General features: G+C 36.8%; 1 protein-coding gene, 8 non-coding genes and 1 pseudogene across 11 annotated transcripts; all 10 read right to left on the reverse strand.

The window, feature by feature from the left end:
- Window positions 1-2158: 2158 nt before the first annotated feature.
- znf1085 (zinc finger protein 1085) lies at window positions 2159-6273 on the reverse strand. Of its 2 annotated transcripts, XM_087248994.2 has the most exons (4): window positions 6234-6273; window positions 5619-5768; window positions 4348-4546; window positions 2159-4263 (listed from the first exon to the last, which is right to left on the reverse strand). In XM_087248994.2, exons 2-4 carry the CDS (start codon window positions 5701-5703, stop codon window positions 3432-3434), a joined length of 1116 nt encoding a protein of 371 aa, XP_087105120.2. In that variant the 5' UTR covers window positions 5704-5768; window positions 6234-6273; the 3' UTR covers window positions 2159-3431. The 2 variants fall into 2 exon arrangements, with proteins under 2 accessions (XP_087105120.2, XP_087105119.2); XM_087248993.2 differs by having other exon boundaries at window positions 2159-4546.
- Window positions 6274-13340: 7067 nt separating this feature from the next.
- Window positions 13341-15654, reverse strand: LOC148680663 (uncharacterized; annotated as a pseudogene). The gene is made up of 2 exons (XR_015942117.1): window positions 15630-15654; window positions 13341-15107 (listed from the first exon to the last, which is right to left on the reverse strand). The product of XR_015942117.1 is annotated as an uncharacterized LOC148680663 (transcript).
- A 1955-nt stretch (window positions 15655-17609) lies between these two features.
- On the reverse strand, window positions 17610-17691 carry trnal-uag (transfer RNA leucine (anticodon UAG)). The gene has a single exon. It is a non-coding gene; the product is annotated as a tRNA-Leu (tRNA).
- A 203-nt stretch (window positions 17692-17894) lies between these two features.
- On the reverse strand, window positions 17895-17976 carry trnal-aag (transfer RNA leucine (anticodon AAG)). Its single transcript has one exon. It is a non-coding gene; the product is annotated as a tRNA-Leu (tRNA).
- A 659-nt stretch (window positions 17977-18635) lies between these two features.
- On the reverse strand, window positions 18636-18717 carry trnal-uag (transfer RNA leucine (anticodon UAG)). The gene has a single exon. It is a non-coding gene; the product is annotated as a tRNA-Leu (tRNA).
- A 203-nt stretch (window positions 18718-18920) lies between these two features.
- trnal-aag (transfer RNA leucine (anticodon AAG)) lies at window positions 18921-19002 on the reverse strand. The gene has a single exon. It is a non-coding gene; the product is annotated as a tRNA-Leu (tRNA).
- A 661-nt stretch (window positions 19003-19663) lies between these two features.
- On the reverse strand, window positions 19664-19745 carry trnal-uag (transfer RNA leucine (anticodon UAG)). Its single transcript has one exon. It is a non-coding gene; the product is annotated as a tRNA-Leu (tRNA).
- A 941-nt stretch (window positions 19746-20686) lies between these two features.
- Window positions 20687-20769, reverse strand: trnal-uag (transfer RNA leucine (anticodon UAG)). Its single transcript has one exon. It is a non-coding gene; the product is annotated as a tRNA-Leu (tRNA).
- A 202-nt stretch (window positions 20770-20971) lies between these two features.
- On the reverse strand, window positions 20972-21053 carry trnal-aag (transfer RNA leucine (anticodon AAG)). The gene has a single exon. It is a non-coding gene; the product is annotated as a tRNA-Leu (tRNA).
- An 817-nt stretch (window positions 21054-21870) lies between these two features.
- On the reverse strand, window positions 21871-21952 carry trnal-uag (transfer RNA leucine (anticodon UAG)). Its single transcript has one exon. It is a non-coding gene; the product is annotated as a tRNA-Leu (tRNA).
- Between the last annotated feature and the right edge of the window lie 5633 nt (window positions 21953-27585).

Below are 27585 nucleotides of genomic sequence, written 5' to 3' on the forward strand. Positions count from 1 at the left end.
TAGTCCTGTTGGTCGGGACTCTGCTTTATAACTTAGTTTATTACAATAATCACACCTAGCTTTGCCATCGTTCTTCACATGTTGCCACTCGGCACATCTTGCGCTCCATCTTTAAACAAATGTTTACATTATTGAGGTGCTCTCCGGCGGCGAAGTTTCTGGCAGAGTAGCGAGTGAAAAAATGTGCTTGCAGAAATTGGAATCAAAATTTTAATTATATATAACAAGCATCGTATTCTTTCTAATCCTTGCCCAGTTTTAATACAAGTTGTTTTTATATTTGTGGCTGTGAAGTTTATTAAGAATATATATATATAGTCTACTTTATTTTTTTTATACTTTAAGTGATCTGCTTGAGGTAGTTCACGTTTATCAATGGTAAGTTTTAGCCTAAGTTTACATCAATAACATAATGTGTATTGTCCTTTACCATACAAAAAAAACAAGAAAAAAAAAACATTATTATACATAGTTGCCTTTAGCCTATATAAAAAGGCCGCAAATGCATTAAAAGGCAAGCGCATATCTTAGCCTTGAGTTTGTTCACACTCTGCCTGTATTAACATAAATGCTGTATTTTAATATAGCTTATTTTATATGATGAATTAGCTCTAACCTTTGACAGCTTTTTCTTCTTTTTTCCGCGGTTATGCGGCATTATATTTCACACACATTTGCAAGGTGACTGAATATGAAGTTAAAATACAAAACATACTGAGCCATAAGTAAAAAAAACAAAACAACAGTTATAGCTACTTTAAAGGAGAACATTGACGTTTTGAAAAAAAAAAAAAAAACTGAACAGAACTGAAACTAAATTATTAAAAATAAACCTGCAAGACTTAATTTATGTCCTGCGGCAAAAATATTTTTATTACACTTTTAGTGATCTGCTTAAGGTAGGTCAATTTATTTTTCTCAGTGTTTCACGTACTGTACGGCAATGTCTTTAAATAAATAATTTATTTAGGCCTATTTTCATTATTCATTTATTTTCATTATTCGTTTATGTACAATTGTTGAGACATAAATGAGATAGTAAAATATAATCAACAACGAAAATGGAAATAAAAACAGAAATAAAACATAAATGAAAATGTCTTGTCTTAGTCCTATCAAAATAGCAAACACTGAACATCTTTCTATATTTAGGCTGCTTTATTTATTTATTTATTTATTTATTTATTTATTAATTAATTTATTTATTTATTTAAGACTACTTATTTGTACTAAATGTTTGTGCTTTCATTTTAGTTGTCTTTTACTTCTTCAATTCTATTTTCCAAAACGAATCCTCTTTGCACTTAAAAAGTTTACAATAAAGCGTGTTAACAAATTTTAAATGATTAATGAAGGAATTATAATGCTTTGACTTATTGTTTAATATCATTTACAAGCACAGTAGCTGTATGGGCTATTTCTGTCCGTTCGCATCCCGTCCCTTTGCGCCCCCTGGCGGCTCATTCACAAACTGCGGTCATACACTAAAAACAGAGCGGCACCTATTTCAAACGGCGGCGGTACCAGCCGCGGCGTTAATAGCCACTTTGAACTCTCACCTACTGTATTAATTTATTTACAGTACTCTGTAACGAATTGTGATTTTAAAAGTAACGAAGTAGATTACTCAGCTTAATTTGTACTCATGTACAAGTAAAAGTAAAGGCTTAAAATTCTACCCATGGAAGTACAATTACCACAAAAATGTACTTAATTACAGTAACATGAGTAGTTGTAATTCGTTACTCCCACCACTGCTGTTTACTGCTGAGTGTGACATGGCAGGGAAAGAAACAGCACCTCTATGTCAGAGACCATGGTGCTCGACTGGAAAAAGGTGGCCATCTCCAATTTGAAGGAAAGTCCTTAACTCAAATGTAGCTTAAGTATCTGCGTTTTTTTCATGAGTAATGGAATGTGAGATTTAAAGATGGATCAGTGCAGTGGCGGCAGTAATGCAGTTGATGTGATTGTCTGTTGTGGTGAACGAGCTGAGATGAAAGGCAATTTTTTCAATTTACCGCTCAATCAAGGTTCCTACTCTCACCTATGGTCATGACTGAAAGGACAGGATCTTAAATACAACCGGACACATTTCACAAAGTGTTATGATCTGCTTGTTTGAGTCGCAGCATAAAAGAGAGATGAGCCAACAAAATAGCCTGAATGCAAATTATTTATTATAAAATGTAACTCATAAAACCATCAATCAAAGCAACCAGCAAATGTCTAGGGATAATAATGAAGATAAAGAACTTAGGATATAATCACAACAACAGTTTTGCTACATGATACAAGCAATGCAAAACAAAATTTTAAGGTTAAAGATTTAATGAGATGGCAGGTCTTGACAGGAGGACTCCTGAGTAGCCACAGCGTCCTGGATTAGCTAGCAGCCTAGCACAACAACTTTTATATACCCATAGATGAGTAATGCAGGCATCCAATCAGGATTTACCACATACTCCAATCTGGAGTCTTGGGATCATCAAAGTGTATTAATATTGTAAAACTTAATACCTGTCGCTCTGCCTAAATCATAAAATATTCATAATACAATACATCTTTATTTATTTGTGTCTTTCCAGTGATTCTACTCATTCAGGTAGTCAGACAGAGAACATCATCCAAAACAACACTAGCTACATGAATACACTGGAGAGTGGAGTACAGATGTATCCGCACCTGTACAATCACTTGCAAAGAGAGATTTTAAGCTGCTGAGATGCTGTTTGTCAGATGTTTATGAAACTGTTCTTCTCTCAGTCGCGAGCATTGTGTTTACGGTAAACGCGAGGAGCGCAACACATTTACAACCCCACCTACTGCAGTGTAGGAGTGTTGGAAAACAGTATATCGTTACTCAGCCTTTTCAAACATTGTGCACAGAGAAAATGTTTTGCTGCATTCATGTCATGTGTGCAACTTTTGTCCAATTCTGTAGACACTCATCAGATCTGTATGGTTTCTCTCCAGTGTGAATACTCTTTTGTGTTTTCAGATGTGTTACTGATTAAACCTCTTGTCACAGTGTGAACACTTGTACGGTCTCTCCAGTGTGAAACGTCGGGTGCAGTTTAAATTTTGAAATAAAAGTCTTCTCACACTCAAGCACATATACTCTTTCACACCAGTGTGGATCTTTATGTGTTCATTAAGGTTTGCTAATCGGTTGAAACTTCCCACACGGAGTGCATTTAATGGTTTATCTCCAGTGTGGGTCTTTATTAAGGTCTGAGGAGTTGCTGAAACTCATCCCACACCGCAGCTGCGGTCACACTAGAGTTTGAGCATGCAAAATTCTGTTGTTTGGCGCTGTGAAAAGCGGCGGGATTAAACAAGATTATTAGACAAAAAAGCGAGCTATTGGTCCATATTTTACATTTCTGTCCAGAAAGGTCATGTTTTGATCTTTGATTGGTCTCACACAGTCAAGTGATGCGATTTTGCAGGTCAGAGTTCACCAAGCTTGAACTTTGCAATGCAGTGAACTGCGAAACTTGACACACAAACTTGGTTTCCGGTCTGACACATTCCCGTGCGTATGAATGGAAATCCATAGGGAAAAAAGTCCTCTGTGACCGCTGCTTAAGTGCAAGTTTCTCTCCAGTGTGGCTCATAATGTGTAGATTAAGGGATGATGAGCAGATGAAACTCTTCCCACACTGAGTGCATGTGAATGGTTTCTCTCTAGTGTGGATCCTCATGTGTCGATTAAGGTTTGATGATAGGCTGAAACTCTTCCCACACTGAGTGCATGTAAATGGTTTCTCTCCAGTGTGGATCCGCATGTGTTCATAAAGGTGTGATGAGTTGTTAAAGGTTTTTCCACACTGGGTGCAAGTAAAGGGTTTCTCTCTAGTGTGGATCGTCTTGTGATTATTAAGGGATGATGATCGGTGGAAACTCTTCCCACACTGAGTGCATGTGAATGGGTTCTCTCTAGTGTGGATCCTCATGTGTTGATTAAGGTATGATGATTGGCTAAAACTCTTCCCACAATGCGTGCATCTGAATGGGTTCTCTCCAGTGTGAATCATCATGTGAATCTTAAGATCGAAATTTCTTCCAAAACTCTTCCCACACTGAGTGCATGTGAATGGTTTCTCTCCGGTATGAATCATCATGTGTTCATTAAGGGATGATGATCGGTTAAAACTCTTTCCACACTGAGTGCACGTGAATGGTTTCTCTCCAGTGTGGATCCTCATGTGTTGATTTAAGTTTGATGATTGGCTAAAACTCTTCCCACACCGAGTGCATGTGTATGGTTTTTCTCCAGTGTGGATCCTCCTGTGAATCTTAAGTTCCCTTTTTCTTCCAAAACTCTTCCCACACTGAGGGCATGTGAATAGTTTCTCTCCAGTGTGGATCCTCATGTGAATCTTAAGATAGTCTTTACTTCCATAACTCTTTCCACACTGAGTGCAGGTGAAACTATTTTTGTCTCCCCTTTTCAAAATACCATCAGTCTGTAAATGAGTTTTTTCCTCAATTTTGACATGATGTTCCTCCTCTTTACTCCCCTCATTCTCTTCAATTAGGTCTGAAATAGATAAAACATTAGTTTTCATTAAGTCTTAAAAACTCTCATCAAAAGCTGAAAAGTGAAAAGACACTGGAAACATTGGCTACACACACTGCAATTTTGATGCATGGTAAATGTAAAATAAATCAGATCATATTTTGTTTGGTCCATTAACATGTACACATTTAAGCAGATTCAATTCAATTCATCTTTATTTATGTAGTGCTTTTACAATGTAAATTTTGTCAAAGCCACTTAACATAGAAGTTATAGTAAATTAAAACCGTGTCAGTCCAGTTTTTAGACTTTCTTACATAATTGATCATAAAAGTAATTTTGGTCATATTAATAAGACAGATTTGAAAGCTGTACATGGAATTTTTATTTGTTTACATTTATCATTACAACAAAATGTTTTTCTAAAATGTGTAAAGCAGACAGGGAACAGGGCCGGAGTGGGACTCCTTTTTAGCTCTGGAATTTCAAGCCTTAGTCCGGCCCACCTCAGTCGACGACTGACTATATTAATAATAATATGCGGATGATCTTCTTTTTCTGTCGAATCCAGATACATGTATTCCAAAAGTTTTTACAATAATTTCAGAATTTGGAAATGTTTCTGGATACAAAGTCAATCTAGCAAAGAGTTTCCTTTTCCCTATCAATGATAGAGCACAGCAAATTTCCTTCCAATCCTTTCCATTTTCATTTTATCAAAGTCCTGATAAATTTGTATAGTGACGCGCAAATATAAGGATTCGTTCAATAATAATTTTAAAACGACATTAGTGCTCAAGGACGTTTTTAGTGCTCAAGGACACCTTAAAAACAGTAGAAGAACAAAAAAAGCAACAACCTTAAGAAGGTAGAGAAAATGGGAGACTAATAATACATAAAATAATGACAAAAGACCTGAGAACAAGTAACAAAAGAAACTCATTCCTGTCTTTCAATAAGTGCTTATGTGCATTTAAGAGAACTAGGCAGCACACTCAGGGCTGCAAGATGGATTTAATTTAGTATTCTTATTATTAAAATATATCTGAATGAAGATCAAATGACTGAGTTGGTTTCGAGAATGAAAACCAACCTGTTTGTTCCTGCAGATCTTCCTGTTTGACTGTGAATGTTTCTTCAATCTTCACATCTTCACTCTCCTCTTTAATAAACGCCATCTTTATAACAGTGTGGAGATCAGTCGCTTCAGCAGGAGTTTTTCTCTGTGTTTGGACACTTTATTCTGTTTAAAATGAACAAAACAATGAACAGAAACAAAATAACTTCTCTTCAACACTTGCTTCAACAGTTTCTTTATATGAGAGTGATTGACAAAAATAAATCAGGTAAGTCTAAACAAGAAACAATAGCCACAAACAAATGACCTAATAAAAACTAGTTCTCCATTTATTATATATATATATATATATATATATATATATATATATATATATATATATATATATATATATATATATATATAGAATATTGTTTACTTATATTAGAATGACATTATGCTAGTAAATAAATAAAACCTTCATTAAAACACATTTCTGTTGTTCAAACAATAGCCCTCGATTACTGAGATTAAAATAGTACTTCGTTGTATAAAGAATTAAAATAAAAGTCAACAGCAGGTATGTCATATTGGAAGAAAAACCTGAAACTTTAATCAATCGGTTTATATGTGTAAAGTTGTGAAACAAACCTTCCTCCAGTTGAACTGCAGCGCGGAAGCGGCGCAGCCTAATGACGTCACACACCACACCAAAATAAAAGTCTTTTTTGTTCAGTTTTTTTTTTGGCCACTTACTGTTGCAGTCAGGACATGATCAATTTCTCCCTCGTTTTCCACTTTACACAACATATCTGCTGTCTCTCATATACATCGACATTTAGAATTTGAAGTTGATCAAAACTTTTAATCCAAACATTTTAAAACAATTTTGAAAAACTTGTTTAATCCACTAAGTTTAAGTGTTTTTTTTTTATTGTTGCAAAAAAGTTTACATCACAAAACAGGGAACAGTCAACATCGCAAGGCATATTTAACATTAAAATATATAAAATAAATTTAATTTGTTACAACTGCAACAAAAGATCTACATCAAAAGAAAAACAAAACATTATGACAATAAGTGTTTTAAAAAATAAAGTACAGAGAGCTTCAGTTATTTTACTTTGATTTCTGAAGTATTTGAAGCTTTGAGCCACTTTCTCTACCTCAGAAAGAAAACACCTGAAAGAGGGTCAGCACTCATTAAAATAAAGTTCACAACATCAGAGAAAGAACAATGTAAATCAGCTTTGTAAAATAACATATCTTCTAAAACAATAGGGGGGACTGAAATCATCTTTAATGAAAGCCAAGGATGGATGTCAAACCAGAATTTAAAAGTAATTTCACAAGAAAAAAATAAGTGATCGAGTGTTTCTGGAAGATTTAAGCAGAAGCTACACTTGTCAACATCAGAGTTTTTTTGAATAAAGTAATTCACAGGATATATCCTGAATACAATTCTGTAGTGAGTTTCCTTAACCTTGGGTGCTACGGGATATTTAAGATAAAAGGTAAAAGCTTTGTCCTCTACTAAGGGTTTAACAACTCCTAGATGATGACACTTAAAATCACCAATGATAAGCGTTTAAATTGTTTGTAAATAAGCTTGATGTTACATTTACCATCGAAAATATCAACATTTGATATTTTTAAAAATGGAAGAAAAGGTATAAGTATAAATGGGAGATCAAAACAATTACTTTGAATTAACCTAAACAAAGCAATAGGTATAGCCTCGCAAATTTCAGTATAACCTTTATCTGTGATTTTAACTCTATATTTATTTAAAAATTCGTTATGAGATAGTAGCAGTCCATTTACATCTAACAAATCATTAATAAATATAATGCCTTTATTGTACCAGTCACCTCTAAACAATGATTTTCTGTTAATAATAACAGCCCTTTTATTTCAAAGAGTGGATTAATGAGGGGAAAATTATGGGTAAATATCATTTTCCAAAAAAGTAGTGCTTGCTTATGAAAAGTAGACAGCTTCAAAGGAAGTTTTGAACAATCATAATCATATCTTAATACAAATTCAAGGCCACCATTTTTTTAAACAAATTATTTGGGATATGATACAATATTGAATAAGGCTTAGCTAAACACTCTTTTAACCATTTAACTCTAAAAGAAGACATTCAAAATCGATAGCTTTTAAACCTCCATATTCAAACTCTTTGATCATATAATTCTTACGTAAATAATGTGTTTTATTTTTACAAAAAAATTTAAATAATATTTAATTAATAGATTTAACTATTTTAGGAGGAGTATATAAAGGAAAAGTTAAATATATAATTTTAGATAATCCCAGTCAAAAGAATTTTACCCTATATGGAAAGGTCTCTAGCTAGCCAATGATTTAGGGATTTTTTTCATACCTTCCATTTTAATATTAAAATTTGCACATTCTCTATTAAATGATACAGATTGAAACTTCAGGTTCTCCTGTTCAAAATGATATATGACACTTGAGGCTGACTGCTAAAATAAAAATAAAACTGCTTTTAAAAAAAATAATAATATAGGCCCATTAGGTGCCCACAAAATACCTCTAGGTCTTTAAGGGTTAACAGAATTTTTGGTGATGGTAACTCCCAAATATTTAACTTCTTCTTTTACTAGAATACCCTCTAATTCTCTTAAAGCACAATTCTGAATAGTTAATATTCCACATTTTCTTAGGTTTAAGGTGAATTCAGAAGCTTTAGGAAACAGAGATTTTGACAAGAGCTAAAGGGAGCACCTCCCTATTTTTAAGAATTAATAGAGTGTCATCAGCAAACTGACTTAAACTAAAAGTCCTACCAAGTATATCAATACCTAAAGTGTACTCTGAATTTTTAAAATATAATGACATAAGTTCAACAGCTATATTAAAAAGAAAAGGTGAGATGGGACATCCTTGATGGATTCCTCTTTTGATGTAAACTCCAGGAGATGATCCTGAATTCAGAGATTTACTACTGAATATATCAGTATAGAACATGAAAATTACCCTACAAAAGCTCGGACCAAACCCAAAAGTTGGTCTAAAGACAAAAAAGGATGCTCAAGGGTATCAAATGACTTGAAAAAGTCTAGAAATAAAAATAAACTTGTCTGAGGAATTAAATACCTATAATTGAGCATATCAAGTATCAGTCTGATATGATTGTGAATACTTCTCACTTTAATGAAAGCTGATTGTGTTTCATTTATTATCTCGCCTCTACCTTTTTTGAGTCTATTGGCAAATACATGAGAGCAATTTAAAATCATTGGACAAAAGAGTTATGGGTCTCCAATTGTCTAAAAATAATTGGTCTTTGCTTGGCTTTGGAACTAAATGATTAAACCCTGCTTCATAGAAGTCGATAGTTCTCTTTCTCTATACATTTCTTAAGTGCTTCAAAAACTAAAAATCCCATCTCTGGCCAAAAATGTTTATAAATCTCAACTGTGATTTCGTCTATACCTAGGGATTTTCCATTGAACATTTGAGAAATAGCAACATCAAGTTCAGAGATAACAATGTCAGATTCCATCATTTCACAAAAGCTGTCATCTATAATAGAAACTTTATCTTTTGAAAAGGAAAAGAAAAAGTCACAATCACTCTCATTAAATTTTGATTTACATAATAATATGAATAGATGTGATCATCAATCAAAGTTTTCTCTTCACTTACATTGTTATTTATGCTAAGTTTATTAATAGTTTTTGAAGATTGTCTATGCTTTACTAAATAAAAAAAATTATATATATATGAAGAATTTTTCTCCCCCTCCTCTATCCATTTCACTCTAGATTGTAAAGCTCCTTTAGCTTTTTCTGTTTAATAGTAATCTAACTCTGATGGCAAAATACGAAGTTCATTTTGTTCTATATCTCCAAGAAAATCTTTATCACCAAGGTCATTTAATCTAGATAAAACTGTTAACTGTCTTTTTTTCCTAACAGAGGAAAACAATAGCTCATTACAGCAGAGTCATTTTTAACCTGATTCATTTTCAATTTGAGAAAAGCATGTGGCAAAAGAAAAAGAAAACCAAACAGCAAATAGGGAGAAAAGCATTTGCCAAATGCTTATTTAAAAAGCTGTTTAAAATGTGTTTTGTGATTTATTAATACAAATTATACTGTTTGATTAATCAGCCTTTAAAACATGGATTAAATAATAATACAGTAATAAAAGTGTCTATTTATTTATAGATTTAAAATGTATATGTAATGCATTGTTTTATTGATAATTAAATGAAATTTAATTTTAAACATTTAAATTGTGATTTATTTATGTACATTTTTATGCTGGGTGGCGCAGTAGGTAGTGCTGTCCCCTCACAGCAAGAAGGTCGCTGGTTCGAGCCTCGGTTCAGTTGGCGTTTCTGTGTGGAGTTTGCATGTTCTCCCTGCATTCGTGTGGGTTTCCTCCGGGTGCTCCGGTTTCCCCCACAGTCTAAAGACATGCGGTACAGGTGAATTGGATAGGCTAAATTGTCCATAGTGTATGAGTGTGTGTGTAAATGTGTGTGTGGGTGTTTACCAGAGACGGGTTGCAGCTGGAAGGGCATCCGCTGCGTAAAAACTTGCTGGATAAGTTGGCGGTTCATTCCGCTGTGGCGACCCCAGATTAATAAAGGGACTAAGCCGACAAGAAAATGAAGACATTTTTGTACTTCAATAATTAAATTGATCATTTGAGTCTTTGTTTTTCTAACTAGCACTTGTACGGTGGCCGGGAAGTGCAAAAACAACATTATAAAGTTTGAAACACTTTTACAAAGCTCGAGACAAAATTAAATTTTGAAAAACACTTTTACTTATCATCAGACACAATTACATAGGGAAAACAATTTTACAAAGAACGAAACAAATTTACATTTTAGAAAACAAATTAACAAGACACAAGACACTTTTACAAATCCCAAAACATATTTACAATTAGATTCCCTACGGAAAGGGAATGTACCACACACCGGAAGTGACATAGAATGTACCACACACTGGTAGTGAACTGGAATGTAACACACACACTGGAAAATATCAATAATATCCAGCTCGTGTGTGACTTTGTAGACAGGTTACCACAAGTCTACAACTATAAAAATCATGGTTTGACTAACTGTGATAAAACATATTAGGGCTATTCTGAGAAAATATCAGCGTAAGAGTGCATAGAAACATGTAAATGCAAGTACATGGAAACAATTCAAGCACGGCACATGTTGACTGATAAGATAACAAAACCAAATTTAACTCGTACAGTGGAGTAGCTCGGTTGGATAAATCGGTTGATACTCATGTAGAACCTTGTGACTTGGGTTCGAATCCCGTTGATGACATGTCATTTATATTTATTTCTTTAGATTAATTTTGGTTTATGCTGTTCTGCCACACAAATATTAAATCAACAATGTTTACACTGACACCAAGTAATAGGAATCTTTATTTGGTATGGCATGTTGCTGTGAAAAAGTGACGAATCTGCCAATCTTCAAACGTGGATAGTTTGCACATCTGAAAGGGGGCCTCAGTTAACACGGACACCAGTTAAACCATAACACAGGCTTCCATCAGTTTACTTTTAAGAGTTCTCAAGCAGAGGTTTACACCATGTAGACTTGACATCATGTTCACGATTACAGTGTACGAGTGGATCTCGTAAAAATATTGAACACATTGATGCAGCATGTCTGGTGTTTCCGTCTGTTTTGCGTCCTTTATAAACTCTAAACACCGACCACTTGCAAAGCAAAACCGTGTTAAGCTGCTCATGTGTTTGCCACAAAACGGGCAAAACAACCCTCGACCGCTGTCCATGTTCGGTCACCATAAACTTTGTTTACGCCATGTACTCCACAGCGCGAATTTACCGTGCTCACCAGCAACAACAACAACTTTCCCCCGCGTCACTACCGGTGTGTGGTACATTCTACGTCACTTCCGGGGTGTGGTACATTCCCTTTCCGTAGGGAATCTGTAATTGTAAGTTTGTTTCGGGATTTGTAAAAGTGTTTTGCGTCTTGTTAATTTGTTTTCTAAAATGTAAATTTGTTTCGTCCTTGGTAAAATTGTTTTCCCTATGTAATTGTGTCTGATGATAGGTAAACATGTTTTTCAAAATGTAAATTTGTCTCGAGCTTTGTAAAAGTGTTTCAAACTTTTTAATGTTGTTTTGCACTTCCCGGCCACCGTACTCTTGGGCCTCCATAATCATGACACTGAACACTTATCATGCGTACAATTCAGGCTTAAACGTGAAGAAATTATATTTTAAAGAACATTCAATAAAAGAACAGTGATTTAAAAATGCAATAACGTTTTAGTGAGCACAATAAGCTCATTATAAAATATTCCAAACTTTTAAAGGGGCTGTATATTATAGTATTTACAACTATTTGTTGTACAACCTTTGTTGAACCCACCTGTTTCTGATGTTTACTGGGGAGCGATTCTGAATGTCTGGCAACTGTGCAGAGCTAAAAAAAAAAAAAAAAGATCACTGTATTAAGTAGTTTGAGGGGACATGTGGTATATTGTCCAGTGGCTCCCAGTGCTTCAGCATCTCTGTACACCAGTGGAGCTGGTGGTACTACTGGTGCTGGTTGTGGCCAAAATCAAAGTGGGAACTATAGTAAAAGCTCAGTTGCATCTGAGGTAACAGGTGGATATTCTATTAATGGAGAAGGGGGAAGGAGTGGCTTTGGTGCTGATCATCTAATCAAAATTAAATGGAAACTTGTTAAAATAGATTATAATCACATTTGATTTTTTCACTTGAAATGACAATCTTTTTGCTAAATTAAAATTATTCAACCCATTCTTTAAACAGGGTTTTGCTTGTCACCCTAAAGAGTTTAAAACAATAATTAATATTATCCCTAAAAACATCACAGTATTGATCAGAGGTTTTCTTTCACACTATTCTGTAATGTTCTCTCTTCCATCTTTATTTTTAGAGATCCAAAATGTAATAATATGTTTTAAATGAATATTCTTATTCAAAGGCTTCATCATAATCAGCTCAGACCTCATTTATTTTTAAAGATTTTAATTCACAGGAATTAGAAAAATAAGACAAGTTACATTTCTTTTTCAATTCTCCCCAAAATTAAAGAACTTTAGTTTAAATGATTAATGATGTGTCTCCATCAAAAGAATTCCTGAGATTAAAAGTTGATAATAAGGAGATCTTGTCAATTTTGTGAAAGTCATATTGAAAACACTGAGCATGTTTTCTATAATTGCATATACTCATGTCTCATGTCAATATCCATGTTAACCCTTTTTGCAATAAACAAGTTAAATTTAATGTGACTAAAGAAAATTGTACACAGCATTAAGTAGTTAATAACCGTTTATGCTTTGCAAAAAATTCTTCATTCATAAATATATAAATTTATAAATGTTGGTTTTTAAACCTTTTAAAGGGTGACAATGAGATTTATAGACCCATACTAGTTTTAAAAAAAACTATCCTTTTACAGTTTTATTTTGCCCACCTAACATTGCTGTTAGTAATAGTAGTCACACACACACATATGTGTGTGTATATATATATATATATATATATATATATATATATATATATATATATATATATATATATATATATATATATATATACATGTGTGTGTGTGACTACTATTACTAACAGCAATGTTAGGTGGGAAACCCAGTATCAGATTACTGAAGCACTTCAGCTATCTGTTCATTCAAATTATATATATATAATTTGAATAAACAGATAGCTGAAGTGCTTCAGTAATCTGTTGAGTACTGGAATTAGCATGTAAGCTAACAAATCACTCATATTCTCATTCACAATAGAGATACTGGGCTTCCCATACACAGATTTATTTGTAGTAATGTGGGAGTTTTCACATGAACATTTCTTCAAATGAAACCAGTTGTTTACAGAAAGTTTAATTGTCTTCATGAGGAAAACTTTTTTATTTTCTAAAATCAGTCCATCAAAATAAATGTGTTGTGTTTTGAAACCAAAGTCTTCATTTGTTACCCACAACTCATCAAGATTTGATCAAGTCAAAATCTCATAATCTGACACAAATCTGATCTGTGGTAACTGGCAAATGGCATTGTGTAGTCTGAACAGGGCTTTATGGAGTCTGCATCAGTCTCTCACTGTCACTGCAAGTTCACACCGGCCGACTTTTATTCACCAACAAGTTTTGTGACACTGCAGACAAAAGCCCAAAATTGGAGGCAAATCTGTTTGTTCAAGGGAGTAGAAATCAAACAATGTGAACGATCAAAAACACAATCTAAGAGTGTAGGACAGTTTTCTCTGCATCTCCCCAAACATTTTCTCCTGCCTAATCTTTCTAATTCTTTTTTCAGTGCAGACCATTTGATTGCAGTGTGCAATGTGCACAAATTTGGTTCTCAGTTCATAATAACTTGAAACACATATAGAGTTATTTTGCTTCATTGCAGCCCTGTAGAAACTCTCACAATCTGGTACATCTTCACCCCTCTTCAGTTATTGAGTTTAAATCTTCAGGTTCAAAGGGTTTCATTCCAGTAACTTGAGATGTATTCAAGAGTTTACACTTGTCCCGAGATGCTATCCCGGGAAAGCCTTAAGCTCCGCTGGACAAGGCCTCATTTTTTCTCTCCATTGTGAAGCTTCATGTGATTGATGAGGCTTCTTTTATGTTTAAAGACCTTTCCACACTCACTGCATTGAAAACGCTCTCCTAAGTGAGTCTTCATGTGTTGCTTAATGGAGTCTTTGCACTCTTTCCACAATGATCACATGTGGTTCCAGTGTGACCATTCATGTGGTTCATGAGGCTAGCTCTGGTTGTGAAGCTCTTTCCACAATGAGCACATGCAAACGGCTTCTGTCCGGTGTGACTTATCATGTGGTGTTTGAGTGAGCCTGTATGTGGGAAACTTTTACCACACTCTGTGCATGTGTAAGGTTTCTCTCCAGTGTGAATCCTCATGTGGATGGTAAGGTTTTGTTTTTGAGAAAAACCTTTCCTACACTGTGTGCAAATAAAGCTTCTCTCTCCATTGTGAGTTCTCATGTGGGCTTCAAGATTGCCATTTTGCTTACAACTCTTTCCACACTGAGGGCAAGAGTAGAGCCTCTCCCCAGAGTGAATTCTTCTGTGCACTGCCAAGTTTCCTGTAGAATAGAAGCTTTTTCCACACTGTTGGCATGTGTACGGCCTCTCTCCAGTGTGAATTCTCATGTGCACTGTTAAGTTTCCTGTATTATAGAAGCTTTTTCCACACTGTTTGCAGGTGTAAGGTTTCTTTCTAGTGTGAACATCAAGGTTTGGCTTTTGACAGAAACTCTTTCTACTCTGTTTACAGCTGTAATTACACCTAGACTTGGATTTCCGAGATCTTCCACGTGATAAAGTCTTTTTAGTGAGTGTGGGTTTTTCATCAGTCGTTATTTCTTGTTGTTTCTCTTCCATTTCATTCCATTGATGTGTCTCTTCTTTCAGCACTATCAGGTCTTCAAAAAAGAACAAAAAAGTGAACTTTAGTATAAAGGCTTAAAGTGGCAAGCATGAAATGGATGTTTACCCTAAATATGAAAATGAGCTTACCATTTACTCTCCATCATGTGGTTTTAAACATTTCCTGTCTTCTGGAACACAAAGTAAGCCAGCATTTTTATCACTATACCTTATTTAGTGAAGGAAAGTAAATGGTGAGGCTATTTTCATTTCTGTGTCAGAAAGTCATACCAACACTGACTCACATAATCAACGCATCTCTTGACTCTGGTTTATTCCCCACTGTATTACTACTGTAATTGTGAATCTTTACTGTTCCTGTTTCAACAGTGTGCTCTTGCTAAAAGGAGCAATGGCAGAGAGAGACTTCCAGTGCAGACTTTGTTAAGATGCTGCAATCTAATCGTGGGAAAGACACTTGCTCCTGAGCATATTCGAGCTTGGGGATGTGTTGCTGTCACACAGACAAGTCTGCCGTGAGTTTCAAAGAACACATTATACTGACTAGTTGCCAACTTAAATGTACTCTCTCATTTCCAGCGTTCACTAAGACTCACACACACACTCAAGCAGTTTGGCCATGTTTAAAACCACATCTGGCAGCTGAGGGATTCGAACCCACGCCCCCGAAGAGACAGGAGCCTAAATCCAGCGCATTAGACCGATCCAAGCAGAAGCATGCAGTATCATTTTGCAAGTCTGTTTGCTCAAGCAGAGAGGTCATTCTCAAGCATCCTAAAAGGACTGCCTGGCAGCGGTGGGATTCAAACCCACGCCACCAAAGAGATTGAAGCCTTAATCCAGCGCCTTAGACCACTCAGCCACGCTACCTTACAAAGCTGCTTTCCCTGAGCAGTTTCGACACCAACTTGTTTCAAGTAGCGCAACAGCTCTGGGAAATGAGTTCAATTTGGCCATGCCTTGCTTTAGCTCCTCCACAAAGAAAGAGAGCTCCTTAATACCAGCTTAGGAAGCACTCCCCAAACATTTGCATTGACAGCACTTCCTGTCAACCACAGTTCTGTCTCTATTTGAGCACACCTCAAGGCATTTGAAGTCTTCTCCAAACGGCAGCCAGCTGCGATGCATTTAAGCACCTGATTACAAGGTAACTGTTATTTCACAAAAGAGTGAAAGTTACTGATTCCATCACAGCAGACCCCACATTGTTGTTGTTATTATATTCAAATATAGTTATAGAGTATTACTACTCTAATTGTGAATCTTTACTGTTCCTGTTTCAATAGGGTGCTCTTGCTAAAAGGAGCAATGGCAAAGAGAGACTTCCAGTGCAGACTTTAAGATGCTGCAATCTAATCGTGAGAAAGACACTTGCTCCTGAGCAGATTCGAGCTTGGGGATATGTTGCTGTCACACCAACGAGTCTGCCGTGAGTTCCAAAGAACACATTATACTGACTAGTTGCCAACTTAAATGTACTCTCTCACTTCCAGCGTTCACTGAGAATGCACACACACTCAAGCAGTTTGGCCTTGTTTAAAACCACATCTGGCAGTGGTGGGATTCAAACCCACACCGCCGAAGAGACTGGAGCCTAAATCCAGCACATTAGACCCCTCGGCCACGCTACCCTAGATGTATCCATGCAGTGGTCCCTTTTCTGCCTAATTTTACGGAAGCAGAACAGCAGAGAAGACGCAGAGCTTCCTAGTGAAGCCCTTCAACTTTGGCCAAGGAGTCTACATTTGGATGTGAGTGGAAGCATGCAGTATCTCTTTGCAAGTCTGTTTGCTCAAGCAGAGAGGTCATTCTCAAGCATCCTAAAAGGACTGCCTGGCAGCAGTGGGATTCGAACCCACGCCCCCGAAGAGACTGGAGCCTTAATCCAGCGCCTTAGACAGCTTGGCCACGCTACCTTACAAAGCTGCTTTCCCTGAGCAGTTTCGACACCAACTTGTTTCAAGTAGCGCAACAGCTCTGGGAAATCAGTTCAATTTAGCCATGCCTAGCTGGAGCTCCTCCACAAAGAAAGAGATCTCCTTAATACCAGCTTAGGAAGCACTCCCACCTTCCTGTCAACCACAGTTCTGTCTCTATTTGAGCACACCTCAAGGCATTTAAAGTCTTCTCCTTACGGCAGCCAGCTGCGATGCATTTAAGCACCTGATTACAAGGTAACTGTTATTTCACAAAAGAGTGAAAGTTACTGATTCCATCACAGCAGACCCCACATTGTTGTTGTTATTATATTCAAATCCAGTTATAGAGTATTACTACTCTAATTGTGAATCTTTACTGTTCCTGTTTCAATAGGGTGCTCTTGCTAAAAGGAGCAATGGCAAAGAGAGACTTCCAGTGCAGACTTTGTTAAGATGCTGCACTCTAATCGTGGGAAAGACACTTGCTCCTGAGCAGATTCGAGCTTGGGGATGTGTTGCTGTCACACCGAGTCTGCCGTGAGTTTCAAAGAACACATTATACTGACTAGTTGATGACTTAAATTTACTCTCTCACTTCCAGCGTTCACTGCGAACGCTCACACACTCAAGCAGTTTGGCCGTGTTTAAAACCACATCTGGCAGCGGTGGGATTCGAACCCACGCCCCCGAAGAGACTAGAGTCTAAATCCAGCGCCTTAGACCCCTCGGCCACGCTACCCTCAATGAATTCATGCAGTGGTCCCTTTTCTGCCCAATTTTACGGAAGCAGAACAGCAGAGAGGACGCAGAGCTTCGTAGTGAAGCCCTTCAACTTTGGCCAAGGAGTCTACAATTGGATGTGAGCGGAAGCATGCAGTATCTCTTCGCAAGTCTGTTTGCTCAAGCAGAGAAGTCATTCTCAAGCATCCTAAAAGGACTGCCTGGCAGCGGTGGGATTCGAACCCACGCCCCCGAAGAGACTGGAGCCTTAATCCAGCGCCTTAGACCACTCGGACACGCTACCTTACAAAGCTGCTTTCCCTGAACAGTTTCGACACCAGCTTGTTTCAAGTAGCGCAACAGCTCTGGGAAATCAGTTCAATTTAGCCATGCCTAGCTGGAGCTCCTCCACAAAGAAAGAGACCTCCTTAATACCAGCTTAGGAAGCACTCCCACCTTGCTGTCAACCACAGTTCTGTCTCTATTTGAGCCCTACTCAAGGCATTTGAAGTCTTCTCCTAACGGCAGCCAGCTGCGATGCATTTAAACCTGATTACAAGGTAACTGTTATTTCACAAAAGAGTGAAAGTTACTGATTCCATCACAGCAGACCCCACATTGTTGTTGTTATTATATTCAAATCCAGTTATAGAGTATTACTACTCTAATTGTGAATCTTTACTGTTCCTGTTTCAATAGGGTGCTCTTGCTAAAAGGAGCAATGGCAAAAGAGAGACTTCCAGTGCAGACTTTGTTAAGATGCTGCAATCTAATTGTGGGAAAGACACTTGCTCCTGAGCAGATTCGAGCTTGGGGATGTGTTGCTGTCACACCGAGTCTGCCGTGAGTTGCAAAGAACACATTATACTGACTAGTTGACGACTTAAATTTACTCTCTCACTTCCAGCGTTCACTGCGAACGCTCACACACTCAAGCAGTTTGGCCGTGTTTAAAACCACATCTGGCAGCGGTGGGATTCGAACCCACGCCCCCGAAGAGACTGGAGCCTAAATCCAGCGCCTTAGACCCCTCGGCCACGCTACCCTCGATGAATTCATGCAGTGGTCCCTTTTCTGCCCAATTTTACGGAAGCAGAACAGCAGAGAGGACGCAGAGCTTCCTAGTGAAGCCCTTCAACTTTGGCCAAGGAGTCTACATTTGGATGTGAGCGGAAGCATGCAGTATCTCTTCGCAGGTCTGTTTGCTCAAGCAGAGAGGTCATTCTCAAGCATCCTAAAAGGACAGCCTGGCAGCGGTGGGATTCGAACCCACGCCCCCGAAGAGACTGGAGCCTTAATCCAGTGCCTTAGACCACTCGGCCACGCTACCTTACAAAGCTGCTTTCCCTGAGCAGTTTCGACACCAACTTGTTTCAAGTAGCGCAACAGCTCTGGGAAATCAGTTCAATTTAGCCATGCCTAGCTGGAGCTCCTCCACAAAGAAAGAGACCTCCTTAATACCAGCTTAGGAAGCACTCCCCCCTTCCTGTCAACCACAGTTCTGTCTCTATTTGAGCCCTACTCAAGGCATTTGAAGTCTTCTCCTAACGGCAGCCAGCTGCAATGCATTTAAACCTGATTACAAGGTAACTGTTATTTCACAAAAGAGTGAAAGTTACTGATTCCATCACAGCAGACCCCACATTGTTGTTGTTATTATATTCAAATCCAGTTATAGAGTATTACTACTCTAATTGTGAATCTTTACTGTTCCTGTTTCAATAGGGTGCTCTTGCTAAAAGGAGCAATGGCAAAGAGAGACTTCCAGTGCAGACTTTGTTAAGATGCTGCAATCTAATTGTGGGAAAGACACTTGCTCCTGAGCAGATTCGAGCTTGGGGATGTGTTGCTGTCACACCAACGAGTCTGCCGTGAGTTTCAAAAAACAAATTATACTGACTAGTTGACGACTTAAATTTACTCTTTCACTTCCAGCGTTCACTGCGAACGCTCACACACTCAAGCAGTTTGGCCGTGTTTAAAACCACATCTGGCAGCGGTGGGATTCGAACCCACGCCCCCGAAGAGACTGGAGCCTAAATCCAGCGCCTTAGACCCCTCGGCCACGCTACCCTCCATGAATTCATGCAGTGGTCCCTTTTCTGCCCAATTTTACGGAAGCAGAACAGCAGAGAAGACGCAGAGCTTCCTAGTGAAGCCCTTCAACTTTGGCCAAGGAGTCTACATTTGGATGTGAGTGGAAGCATGCAGTATCTCTTTGCAAGTCTGTTTGCTCAAACAGAGAGGTCATTCTCAAGCATCCTAAAAGGGCTGCCTGGCAGCGGTTGGAATTCGAACCCACACCCCCGAAGAGACTGGAGCCTTAATCCAGCGCCTTAGACCGCTCGGCCACACTACCTTACAAAGCTGCTTTCCCTGAGCAGTTTCGACACCAACTTGTTTCAAGTAGCACAACAGCACTGGGAAATCAATTCAATTTAGCCATGCCTTGCTGGAGCTCCTCCACAAAGAAAAAGAGCTCCTTAATACCAGCTTAGGAAGCACTCCCACCTTCCTGTCAACCACAGTTCTGTCTCTATTTGAGCCCTACTCAAGGCATTTGAAGTCTTCTCCTAACGGCAGCCAGCTGCGATGCATTTAAACCTGATTACAAGGTAACTGTTATTTCACAAAAGAGTGAAAGTTACTGATTCCATCACAGCAGATCCCACATTGTTGTTGTTATTATATTCAAATCCAGTTATAGAGTATTACTACTCTAATTGTGAATCTTTACTGTTCCTGTTTCAATAGGGTGCTCTTGCTAAAAGGAGCAATGGCAAAGAGAGACTTCCAGTGCAGACTTTGTTAAGATGCTGCAATCTAATTGTGGGAAAGACACTTGCTCCTGAGCAGATTCGAGCTTGGGGATGTGTTGCTGTCACACCAACGAGTCTGCCGTGAGTTTCAAAGAACACATTATACTGACTAGTTGCCAACTTAAATGTACTCTCTCACTTCCAGCGTTCACTGAGAATGCGCACACACTCAAGCAGCTTGTTTAAAACCACATCTGGCAGCGGTGGGATTCGAACCCACGCCCCCGAAGAGACTGGAGCCTAAATCCAGCGCCTTAGACCCCTCGGCCACGCTATCCTCAATGAATTTATGCAGTGGTCCCTTTTCTGCCCAATTTTACGGAAGCAGAACAGCAGAGAGGACGCAGAGCTTCCTAGTGAAGCCCTTCAACTTTGGCCAAGGAGTCTACATTTGGATGTGAGCGGAAGCATGCAGTATCTCTTCGCAAGTCTGTTTGCTCAAGCAGAGAGGTCATTCTCAAGCATCCTAAAAGGACTGCCTGGCAGCGGTGGGATTCGAACCCACGCCCCCGAAGAGACTGGAGCCTTAATCCAGCGCCTTAGACCGCTCGGCCACGCTACCTTACAAAGCTGCTTTCCCTGAGCAGTTTCGACACCAACTTGTTTCAAGTAGCGCAACAGCTCTGGGAAATCAGTTCAATTTAGCCATGCCTAGCTGGAGCTCCTCCACAAAGAAAGAGACCTCCTTAATACCAGCTTAGGAAGCACTCCTGCCTTCCTGTCAACCACAGTTCTGTCTCTATTTGAGCACACCTCAAGGCATTTAAAGTCTTCTCCTTACGGCAGCCAGCTGCGATGTAATTGTGAATCTTTACTGTTCCTGTTTCAATAGGGTGCTCTTGCTAAAAGGAGCAATGGCAAAGAGAGACTTCCAGTGCAGACTTTGTTAAGATGCTGCAATCTAATTGTGGGAAAGACACTTGCTCCTGAGCAGATTCGAGCTTGGGGATGTGTTGCTGTCACACCAACGAGTCTGCCGTGAGTTTCAAAGAACACATTATACTGACTAGTTGACGACTTAAATTTACTCTGTCACTTCCAGCGTTCACTGCGAACGCTCACACACTCAAGCAGTTTGGCCGTGTTTAAAATCAAATCTGGCAGCGGATTCAACCCACGCCCCCGAAGAGACTGAAGCCTAAATCCAGCGCCTTAGACCCCTCGGCCACGCTACCCTCGATGAATTCATGCAGTGGTCCCTTTTCTGCCCAATTTTTACGGAAGCAGAACAGCAGAGAGGACGCAGAGCTTCCTAGTGAAGCCCTTCAACTTTGGCCAAGGAGTCTACATTTGGATGTGAGCGGAAGCATGCAGTATCTCTTCGCAAGTCTGTTTGCTCAAGCAGAGAGGTCATTCTCAAGCATCCTAAAAGGGCTGCCTGGCAGCGGTGGGATTCGAACCCACACCCCCGAAGAGACTGGAGCCTTAATCCAGCGCCTTAGACCGCTCAGCCACGCTACCTTACAAAGCTGCTTTCCCTGAGCAGTTTCGACACCAACTTGTTTCAAGTAGCGCAACAGCACTGGGAAATCAATTCAATTTAGCCATGCCTTGCTGGAGCTCCTCCACAAAGAAAAAGAGCTCCTTAATACCAGCTTAGGAAGCACTCCCACCTTCCTGTCAACCACAGTTCTGTCTCTATTTGAGCCCTACTCAAGGCATTTGAAGTCTTCTCCTAACGGCAGCCAGCTGCAATGCATTTAAACCTGATTACAAGGTAACTGTTATTTCACAAAAGAGTGAAAGTTACTGATTCCATCACAGCAGACCCCACATTGTTGTTGTTATTATATTCAAATCCAGTTATAGAGTATTACTACTCTAATTGTGAATCTTTACTGTTCCTGTTTCAATAGGGTGCTCTTGCTAAAAGGAGCAATGGCAAAGAGAGACTTCCAGTGCAGACTTTGTTAAGATGCTGCAATCTAATCGTGGGAAAGACACTTGCTCCTGAGCAGATTCGAGCTTTTTTTGTTTTTTTCTTTATTAAAAAATACATCATCAACAATCTTGACATTTATACATACAAATATTTAAAAGATAAAATATTTAAAAATCTCCAGGTAAGAAAACTTTAAAACCAGTCCAAGTTTGTACAATATATGGATTATTTTTTGTAATACATTTTTCAAAAATGTCCATCTTTTCATACATTTTGCAATAGTCATATATAACCATTATTTCCTCAGTCACAATCTGTTTATACAACAAAACCAATGGAATTTCTTTTTTCTTTTGTTTCATAATATTTCTTCTTTTCCATATTGTAAATCTTGCAAGAGTCAACATATAATTAAGAGCAAACTTATTTTTTGTTTTCCCATTAAAACCAAATAAAAACAGTGTATCCCATTCTTCTAAAATAATCTTTTCATCATACATAAAATTACACACCATTGTTTTCAACATCTTCATAAAATCACTCAACTTTTTACAATTTAAAATAGGTGTAACACACCTTCCTTTTTTTCCAAACACACTTTACACAAATCATCTTGTGTTACCCCAATCTTTTTAAAGATGATCTCTGTCATTATGCAGTTGTGTCTTAACATAAAATCAAAGTTTTCCAATGCTGGACTTTTTAAAATTGATCTTACATTTTTCCATATGTTTGAAGTATCAAAGTTTTCAAATAACTTTTCCCAAAATTCTCTTGATTTAGGTTTTTTAAACACAGTGTTACACAAACATGTATAAAACATCTTGATAGGACAATCATTGATACTAATTTTATCTTCATCCATTTTTAAAAAAAACTTTTATTTTTCTATTTTCAGTTTCTTTTTCATTCTCTTCAATAGTTTTGATCCAGTGATCTGGTAATGCTAATTTTAACTTCTTGTATTGATCTTCAATTTTTTCTTTATCATCTACATCTTCTATTTCCCCCAGTGTATCTATTATTGCTTGAGTCGGTAAAAACCCAGGTTTTATTTCATATAAAATGTCTTTTACTTGTCTAAAACCCATTGCATACCAGTTCTCATAAAACATTTGCTTTTTGCTTTTATTGTTCTGATTTAAAAATAGGGGTTGCTGTAAATAAAGTTTTCTCCTTTCAATCTCAGTTTGTATATTATTATAAAAGCATTTCCATGTTCTCAACAACTCTTTATAAAACTCAGGAATATTTTCTATCATGCGGTCTTTAAATGCCATCCATAAGAAATCATCTCCTATTTGTCCACATTTATTAATAAAATAACTCATTATGCTTTTCCATGGAATATTGTCTTCATTTAAAAACTTTTTTAATGTTTTAATTCTCAGGCTTTTCATTCTTATCCATGGATCTAAGTCCTAGTCCTCCCTCATCCACCTTTCCAATGATAGTGTTATATGCAATTTTAGATGGTTTATCATCCCATAAAAACTTTAAAATCATAGTTTTTATTTTCTTATACACCCACGTAGGTAGACTAACAACACTTAAAACATACCACATCTTAGATAGAAAAAGAGAATTTAATACCAGTACTTTTCCTTTTAAAAACAACACTCTCTGTTTCCAAAAACATAATCTTTTTTCCATTTTATTTATAAGTTCATCCCAAATTATTTCTCTAGTTTTAATTTCATCATATCCCAGTGTAATGCCTAAGATCTTTATGTAATTTTTTTGTTCTTTATATTCCCAATTTCCTTGTGGAACGTCTACTTTTCCCATCTTCATATATTCAGTTTTTTCTTTATTTACTTTTGCTCCCGATCCTCGACAATATTTATCAAATATTTCCATAGCTTTTCCAACACTTTTAAAATCTTTTAAAAATAGAGTGGTATCATCAGCATACTGAAAAATTTTCTGTTCTGATCTATTGATTTCTATTTTAAACCCTTTAATTTCCTTTTCTCCATTTATAGCTAAGCCTAATGGTTCAGCAACTAATGTGTATAATAACGCTGATAAAGGACATCCTTGTCTTATAGATCTAGAAATCTCAATGTAGTCGGTTAAAAATCCATTTATTTTAAAACAACTAAAAATATCTGTATAAAAACATTTTATCCACTTAATAAAATTCTCACCAAAGCCAAATTTCTGTATCATGTCAAATAAATAGCTATGCTCAACTCTATCAAAAGCCTTTTCTAGATCTATGCTGAATAAAAATCCTTCATCTTTTTTTTCTTTTATGTACCAGATTAAATCTCTGATGCTTGTTACTGTGTCTGCTATATCTCTTCCTATAACACCATAAGCCTGGTTAGTAGTAATAACAGTGGGAACTATCTTTTTAAGCCTGTTTGCTAAAATCTTTGCTAATATTTTATAATCTGTATTAAGCATACTTAAATGTCTATAATTTTGCAAATCATCTTTATCACCTTTATTTTTATAAATTATTTTAATCATTCCTTTCTTCATACTCTCACTCAACTGTCCTTTTTTAAAAATAGCAATAAAAAGATCTTTTAAAATTGGAATTAAAACATCTTTAAAAGTCTTATAAAATTCGGATGACAAACCATCTAAACCAGGGCTTTTCCCATTACTTAATTGTGTTATAGCTTCATTGATCTCATGTTCAGTTATATCACTATCACACAGTTTTTTTATCCTCTTCACTTACTTTAACCTTTATTTGATTTAATAAAAAATCCTTATCTTCTTCATGAACTCCTTTTGCTTTAAACAAAGTTTCATAGAAATCTTTAACGGTTCTTAAAATACTTTCTTTATCTTTGACAGTTTTCTCTTTTGTTGAGACATTCTTTATCAAATCTGCTTTTTGTCGTGTTTTTTCTAGATCATAAAAGAACTTTGTACTTCTTTCTCCTTCCACTGTATTTTTTATCTTACTTCTTATTCTAGTTCCCATACATTTTTCCTCTTCTAGTTTTTTCAGTTTCTCTTCTAATATCACTATTCTCCTAATATCCATATTTCCTTCTGTTATCTTTTCCATTTCATTCTCCCATTCTTTGTTTAATTGTCTTTCTTTAGCTCTTTTGGCTTTCTGCATTTTCTTTGAACATTCTATTGAAAATCTTTTGGCCTCAAATTTTACATTGTCCCACCACACACTTATTTCTTCCTCATATAACTCGTCATTTACACTATTAATAATAATGTTTTCCATTTCAATTTTATAAAAATCATTCTTTAAAAGCTCTGTATTAAACACCCATACACCTGGTCCTCTTTCAACTCCACTGAAATCCATCATTACATACAGAAAATCATGGTCACTACAGCTAAAAATCTTGTAAAAAATATTTGAAATAAAAGATTCTAAATTTCTTGTACATAAAACATAGTCTAATCTACTTTGTTTTAAAACTGTATTCACCCACTGCCTTCTTGAGTATTCTCTTTTGGCTCTATTTCTCTCTCTCTGTTACGATCCTTGATGGCAATTTGTCTAGGGTATTAAAAGGAGTAACATAAAGATGACCAAAGTATAAACTGATGTTGAAAAATGGCAAAAGAAAACACCAAACAACAAATTAGCACCGCAAAAGATTTATTGCTCCCACATTATTTACAATATTTACAAACCATAAGATAAATTTGAAAAGAACCAAGACAAATAGGAGAGGGAACTGAAGTTTGCGCATGGAAATCAAAGAAATAAATATAACAAAAACATTCCCTTAATCTCCTCCCCAATCCACTAAATAAGAAAATAACAATATGAAAAGAAAAGTCTTCAGCGCAAAGCGCCCTGAACTTACTCTATCTAATAAATAAAAATACAAAATTAGCGCACTTCGCTAACTAGTGTGTCTATACATCAATAATCCTGCGTGCAAATATGTATGTCACGTGACTTACTATGTTGTTCCAGATCTCCCTTGTCAAGTCACAGAAGGTTTTGAATGGAGCATTAGCGGGCTATAGATGTAGAAACACACGTCAGAACTCTCAAACAAATCTCACTCAAAGTCATCAGTTACTCACTCAAAGTCAACATCAATAGATCTCAATCAAAGCACACATCAGTAACAGCGACAACGCACACGGACACCACCAAACAGACAACACGCCAAAACAACAACAGCTGATCTCTCCCCGTTGCCGCTTCCGTTTTTAAAGGGCTCTGCAACGAACGCGATTGGCAGAGAGAGATGTCATCGTCACACGGCTGATTAGGATTGGCAGTCCTGTCAGCCAATAGTGCTCCAAAGTAGGCGGTACCTGAGAAAATGACAGGGCCGGTACAGAGAGAGAGAGAGAGAGAGAGAGAGAGAGAGAGAGAGAAAGAGACAGAAAGAACATACACGCAGCAAAACTGTGCGGTTTGTAACACTCTCCATATCTACATATTTATGTTTTTCAATCATGTGTTTCAGTTCTCTTCTTCCAACATCTGCTCTATACACCATATGATCATCTACATCTATTCTTTCTAAAACAGTATTAAAATCTCCTAAAACAATAATATTATTCCATCCACTCATTAAAACACTTAGATCTTTAAAAAAAGTAACTCTTTCTAAGTCTTCATTTGGAGCATGTATATTACATATTGTTATTTCTTCATCCTTATTCATAATTTTAATAGTTAAAATCCTTCCATAATTATCTTTAAATAAAACATCAAATGTATATCCTATTCCCCTTCTAATTAATATTGCCATGCCTTTTTTCTTATTTGGGTCATTATTATACAATATTTCCCCATCCCAACATTTTTTTAAATCTTTAACAATGTTTTCATTCCATCCAGTCTCTTGTATACATATAACATCACATTTTTTTGTTAAAGCAATTACATTTTCAAACTTCACTTTGGATGACAGCCCTCTTACATTAATTGAAACCAAACATAAGTTGTTCATTAGAAATATAAAAGAAAACAAGCCATCCAAACAAAAGAAAATCCAAATAAAACAAACCATCAATCATTTGTAGTCTTTTTTATGATCTAAAATCTTAGATCAGTTCTGTCAGTTTTTAATTTTGCTTTTGCTTCCTTTCGTAATTTCTGTTTCTTAAGCACTTGCTGAATATTTAATTGTACAGTTTTTCTGCGTCTTCTGTTTATGCTGTCTATTGTTCTGTCTTTAGTCCCAATATTTATTTCTTCATTATCATCATCATCGCTTACCTCTTCCTCAATTCTGCTTTCTGTATTTTCACCTGC

This window comes from Danio rerio, chromosome 4 (genome assembly GCF_052040795.2).
Source record: "Danio rerio strain M-AB ecotype USA chromosome 4, GRCz13ab, whole genome shotgun sequence".
In the NCBI taxonomy this organism is placed as follows: Eukaryota; Metazoa; Chordata; class Actinopteri; order Cypriniformes; family Danionidae; genus Danio; species Danio rerio.

Coding starts and splice junctions, on each gene's coding strand:
- znf1085 (XM_087248993.2), bottom strand. CDS start 5,703: ATGGCGTTTATTAAAGAGGAGAGTGAAGATGTGAAGATTGAAGAAACA. Junction 4,547..5,618: donor AGATCTGCAGGAACAAACAG/GTTGGTTTTCAT, acceptor TATCTATTTCAG/ACCTAATTGAAGAGAATGAG.